General features: G+C 30.6%; 1 protein-coding gene across 2 annotated transcripts; it reads right to left on the bottom strand.

Moving 5' to 3' along the window:
* Nucleotides 1-1,506: 1,506 nt before the first annotated feature.
* On the bottom strand, nt 1,507-4,557 carry LOC107918828 (uncharacterized). 2 transcript variants are annotated; one of them, XM_016848411.2, is made up of 5 exons: nt 4,420-4,557; nt 3,471-3,572; nt 2,679-2,958; nt 1,846-2,126; nt 1,507-1,771 (listed from the first exon to the last, which is right to left on the bottom strand). In XM_016848411.2, the coding sequence occupies exons 3-5, from the start codon at nt 2,790-2,792 to the stop codon at nt 1,747-1,749; spliced, it is 420 nt and encodes a 139-aa protein (XP_016703900.1). In that variant the 5' UTR covers nt 2,793-2,958; nt 3,471-3,572; nt 4,420-4,557; the 3' UTR covers nt 1,507-1,746. The 2 variants fall into 2 exon arrangements, with proteins under 2 accessions (XP_016703900.1, XP_040964874.1); XM_041108940.1 differs by lacking the exon at nt 4,420-4,557 and having other exon boundaries at nt 2,679-2,729; nt 3,471-3,690.
* Between the last annotated feature and the right edge of the window lie 927 nt (nt 4,558-5,484).

Below are 5,484 nucleotides of genomic sequence, written 5' to 3' on the forward strand. Positions count from 1 at the left end.
TGTAAGAACCAAAACACAAATAGAAAAAATCCAAGCTAAAAATAAAAGCCCCAGTGGCAGAAGAAAACAAAATGGAAAATAAATATATACATGGAAAAGAGTATTAAAAGAAACTAATGTTTTTTACTTCCAAATTTTCTAGGTAAAAGAGCAAATGTACACATGAATTAATGGTAAAAGAAAGAAAGGAAAGTCAGAAGAGGAAAATGAGGTCTTCCACTGAAGATGAAAGGAGGTTAGATTTGGTTTCTTTGGTTTTTAAGTTATAAAAATGATGAGCTATGAAGATTGAAGGTATAGCTTGAGGAAGTTAAAACAAAAAGAAAAATTTAGCTTGAAAGAGAGAAGAGGAAGACATGATAACAAAGAAACCCATTTTTTTAACTTTGAAAAATTTCTTAAGTTTATTAATGAATGATTAATAAGAAGATTAAAAGTAAGTTTGAATGAGAAAGGGAGAGGATTGTTGAAAACTTTTACTGGGAAACCCTTTTCTGAAACGAAAATGAAAAATGAGAGAGGGAGAGGTAAAGGCTTTTCAAGATTTAAAAAAAGAGAGAGTAATAATTAACATAATTATCATAATTTATTTACGTTAAGTGGTGTACTAGAAGAAATTAATGTTTTTTCGTTCCAGATTTTCTAGACTTAATTGCATTAATTATGTTAATTATTACTTTTATCAATCCATTTACTTTCTTTTTGACCTTCTCGGTTTTGTTAACTTGTGTCCAAAATTTTTTAAGTTTTCCACTTTTCTTTCTCAATATATTTTCTTAAGAGTGAAGATTTTAAAGTTTTCACTTCTTTTCTCTACTCTTGCAAATAACTTTTTTAGGTATATTTTTTTTCCATTTTGTTTTCTTCTGCTTCTTTTTATTGCACCTTGTCATTGGAGCTTCTCCTTTTTTAGCCCGGATTTCCTTGCTTTTTTCTAACCATATAAAATAATTTTTGTAAAAACAGATGCCGCTTGATGCATCAGCGACAGCAAAAATTTATTTTTTTAAAATTTAATAATGGTAGGCGGATAAAAAAAAGTGTCACTTAATACGGTGGCGGCACCAAAATAAAAAAAAAATTTACTTTTTTTTCTCTTCTTTTCCCACCATGAATACTTATGAAAAATATGAGTATTTTTAAAAATATATATTGGTACTGCCCAAAAAAATTATTTAAAAAAAAATCGATGATTGGCTAATGATGAGTGGCGATGCTGCCAGTGTGTCAGACAGCACCAACAAACACTGTAAATTTCAAGTCATCCTTGTATATAATTTTACTCTTGAATTATTTTTATAATTATTTAATTTGTGTAGATCAGTTTCGAAAAAATGCCTGGGATTTAATTCTCGTAGAGTTTTTGGATTTTTAATATCCGACTTTTGATGTCTTCATAGAGGTGGTTATGGTGCTATACTAGACCGTCACCCCGTGTCATTTCTTATGCCTTAAAGCTGTAATTTCTATTCAATAAATTCCTTCCTTCCAACCAAAAAACACAAATAAATAAAACTCACACTTTGATCTTTTACACTTATTATACAATGCCCGAATTTGTGTTGACGAACAACCCTCCAAGTCTAATATTTTTATTCAACTCCATAGCTTAAAAATGATACAAGAAAAAAAGCTTGAAATCTAATCAACATGACTTCCTACATTTAACACCTCACATTTAGCCCATTAAGTAACCACATGTTTGCCCTGCACATCAGCATGGACTCCAGATTCTTCACTTTTGTACTAATTATCTCTGCCCACAATTTCACTGGAAAGAAATTGAAATTAATTTTAGCAAAATTGCATTAATTAAAAGTTATCCATTGAAAAAAAAATCATTACCGGAGTACTCCAGTTAATTGAGCAGCAGTGCCAAAATCGGCTTGTTGTCTTGCCTTGAGGATACTGAACATCAGGCCGAGTCGGATTTGAGTGTTGGCACTGCATCGGATCATTAGATCAATTTCGTCGCGAAGCTGCTTGCATTCTTGTTCGATAGCATTGAATTTTGCTTCAACTTGACCTTGCCCTTCTTTGATGCTTTGCTGCACTTTGCTGGTCTTTTTCATATCCATTTTCAACCTTTCAAAACTCTTCATGTATTTTGTTGACTTAATCTTTCTCTAATTCCCAACATAATTCAAAATTTAGAGCAAATTTAAGTAACAAAACGAATATCAATCTCTAATTACTAAATTTTGTATCATAATTTTAAAGCAAAGACATTACCAAAAAATAATGAAACTAAAGTTCACAATAAATTTTTTTTAAAAAATTAAGTTGGAAACCCTAAAATTTGTTTTTAGTAGAAAAAAAATGCATGGCATAAAATACTTCTTAATGTAATATCAACCATTCAGGGAAATTTTGTCTTTAAAGGATTCTACTTTTACATAAATCTACCTATATGCCATGGATTTTGCATAGATAATTTGCTACATGAAGTTAATATATCAATTTTACATCACATTCCTTAAAATATGTACATAAATTCATTCTAAATCTAAAGTTGAGGATCTTAGCAATTTTAGCCAAGACAACAATTTCATGTTTGCTTTAAATTCTTTGGGTAACATGTTACAACCTATGACTGCTGATGATGTGTTAGAACAAGCTGGAAAATATAATGAAGACGAAACACAATTGTAAAAAAGAGTTTAGAGTTCCCTACATACCTTTGGCTTTTTACTCAAAATGAAATGTCGTTTTGACGGCTCCATTGAATACTGAAAACGGGACAACAAAAAGGGACACATCATGTAGTTCTTGCAAACGACGGCCAAAGCCATGAGGAACCTATTTAGTATTTATAGGAGGAGTAAGTCGGTTGTGCATTATTAAAATTCAGCCAGCTTTCCTAACTATGTCCACACACGGCAGCCTTCATTCCTTAATCGCTCGATCACCTAACGATTTCATATTCAGAGCTGGCCTGGCTCGCGCGCGATTTTCTTCCTTTTGAAATAAAAAAATGCTTTGCTTAAGGAAACAAGATATCTCACCGATCAAACTTAAATATTTTTTTTTTCTAAGTTTAAAACATACCCCAGCAAGTACAAGTAAGAGTTATAAGTCGGTATTTAGGTTGAGTTCAAATCCATCTCTTCTCTCAAATTTGAATGTGTTCAAAAAATTTTAAGAAGTTCATACGCAACAGAAAGCCAAGTTTTCTTTGAATTTGAAGAAGAGATGAAAAATAAATGCATGATGACTATTTTTTTCAAAAGACAAAAAAAAAAAAAGTAAACTTCCAGATTATTCTCGTTTAGTTTATAAGGAATTCTTTTTTTCCCCTCTTTTCTTCAAAGAATTTGCAGGTCTTTTACCGAATAAAATGGATAGATAAAAAAAATTAAATCTGCATATAATTTTTGCAAAATTAAACTATTTGATGAAGAAATCTAACTGAACAGTCACAGAAATAAACAAAGATTACAAGTATTAATTGAGGAAACTTGAATTCTTACATGAGCGCGTTGTTAATCGAAATCGGGGCATCCATCGGGCTATCTAACACTTACTGGTTCTAGTATCGATGGCCAGAAAATCAGAGATCAGGCATGCGACGTCTGATAAGAAACAGAGAGGAAATCCGAGAAATTAAGAGAAAAATTAACAGAGAAATAAACCAGACCGCAAGACAGCGGTGCAAAAGACCAATCGAAATAGAATACAACTGTAATAGAATTATTATGTTTGGTTGAATAGAATAAAATTGTAATGGTATAATAAAAAAATTGAAATAATTAGATTACCTTCAGCAGAATTCTTTTAAATAGATTATTATTATTAAATTTTAATGTGACTATTATTTAATTATAATAGGATTATTATTAAATATTTTATATTAATTTAATTTAATATTTTATAATAAATTATATTAAAATATTTTATTTTTTTATTTTATATTTTTTGAAATTTGGAAATAATATTTTATATTGAATTATATTAAAATGTTTTTTTTATTTTTTTATATTTAACATATTTGATATTAAAGCTCCATCCTAATATAGAAATCTTAAACCCAATTTCCTTCATTACTAGAAAAGGGACTTTCCACTGAAAATAAACTTTCATAAAATAACTAGATCAACATCAGTAAGAAATATGTGCTATCACGGCTTCAATCTAATTCAAAAATAAACAAATTTTATTTCCAAATTACCTTTCTTAAGCACAGGCAACCAAGAAATCATAAATAGATAAGGTTATATTTATGAGCAAAACTGGTAGGCTTTCTTGATAGCCCTATACATATTCGAAAAGGTCAGTTGCAAAATAACCTACATCTCAAATTATTTTTCAAACCCCCTTCACTCGAATTCAAGAAAAGAAAAGAATTTAACAACATAAAGCTAAGAAATGGTTGCCAAAACATTTGAAGCTCAGAGGAAGATTTTTGGTGATTGCTCCAACCTCTTAAGCTTTATCGATCCCTATGTTAGCAGCTAAATTTCCTTCGAAGCCGTCAAGATCAACATCTGTGGCATCATGAACAACAGACTCAGTAGGCACCTTTGGGATGTACCAGATCTTATTGCCGCCTTGAGAAGGAGATTTCCAGTGGGATAAATCTGGTCTCAAGCTTGAAAGTGATGCCAAAATAGTAGCCCCAGTAACAGTTGATGGATCTCCCGACATATCTAGTTGCAAAACCTTTTCTATGAAATTCTGGACCTCTGAACCTTTAAAAGCAACCTCGGTCATAAGCTGCTGAAATATCTAGATTAAGTGGCATTAAATTAAAGAGATAACAAAACAAGCATAGATGCATAAAGCATCACCACTAGAGTAACTTAAAGCACTATAAAACGTCACCAATACTTTCTAAAATGGCTATTCCACTTCCTTCTTGTTGATCATGTGGACAAATTATGAGTACTCATACTGCAATTACATATTAGGGAGTTTATCTCCCAAAAAAAAAGGAATATAAAAACAATAGCTTCCCAAACAAAACATTGAAAAAAAAAAGAGAGGAAGAAAGCAAACAGAACCCTAAATCTAAAGAGCTAAAGCATCTAAAGAGAGATAGAATCCAAAATCACATGAGTCAAGTGTCAAAGTCCTCGTTGCAGAAGCATTCTTAATTTTGTAACAATCCAACAAAAGCAACATATTAAGTGTAAAACGGAAGTGATGCCTTAGTGTGTTTTATCTTGCAAAGAAATGGCTTGGTTCTTTAATTGGAAATTATAGTGCCTATTCAATCTAATTGTGAAATTTGATGTGCAAATGGGAACATTAGGATTCTGCGGTTCACAAAAATGCTAAACTCATTACAAATATTATTAGAATTTTGATTTAAGTCAAAACTTAGAAAGATTGCCACTAGTTCGGAAATCTAAATTTAGCAAACATGAAATGCTTAAATATACCGAGAAGATTATGATTGAAAAGATAATATAAGAGAGAATGCTTTATATGTCAACAATCAATTAAACAAATACTAACTACTACAGAAGATAATTTTTCTTTAGA

Source organism: Gossypium hirsutum, chromosome D13 (assembly GCF_007990345.1).
Source record: "Gossypium hirsutum isolate 1008001.06 chromosome D13, Gossypium_hirsutum_v2.1, whole genome shotgun sequence".
NCBI lineage: Eukaryota > Viridiplantae > Streptophyta > Magnoliopsida > Malvales > Malvaceae > Gossypium > Gossypium hirsutum.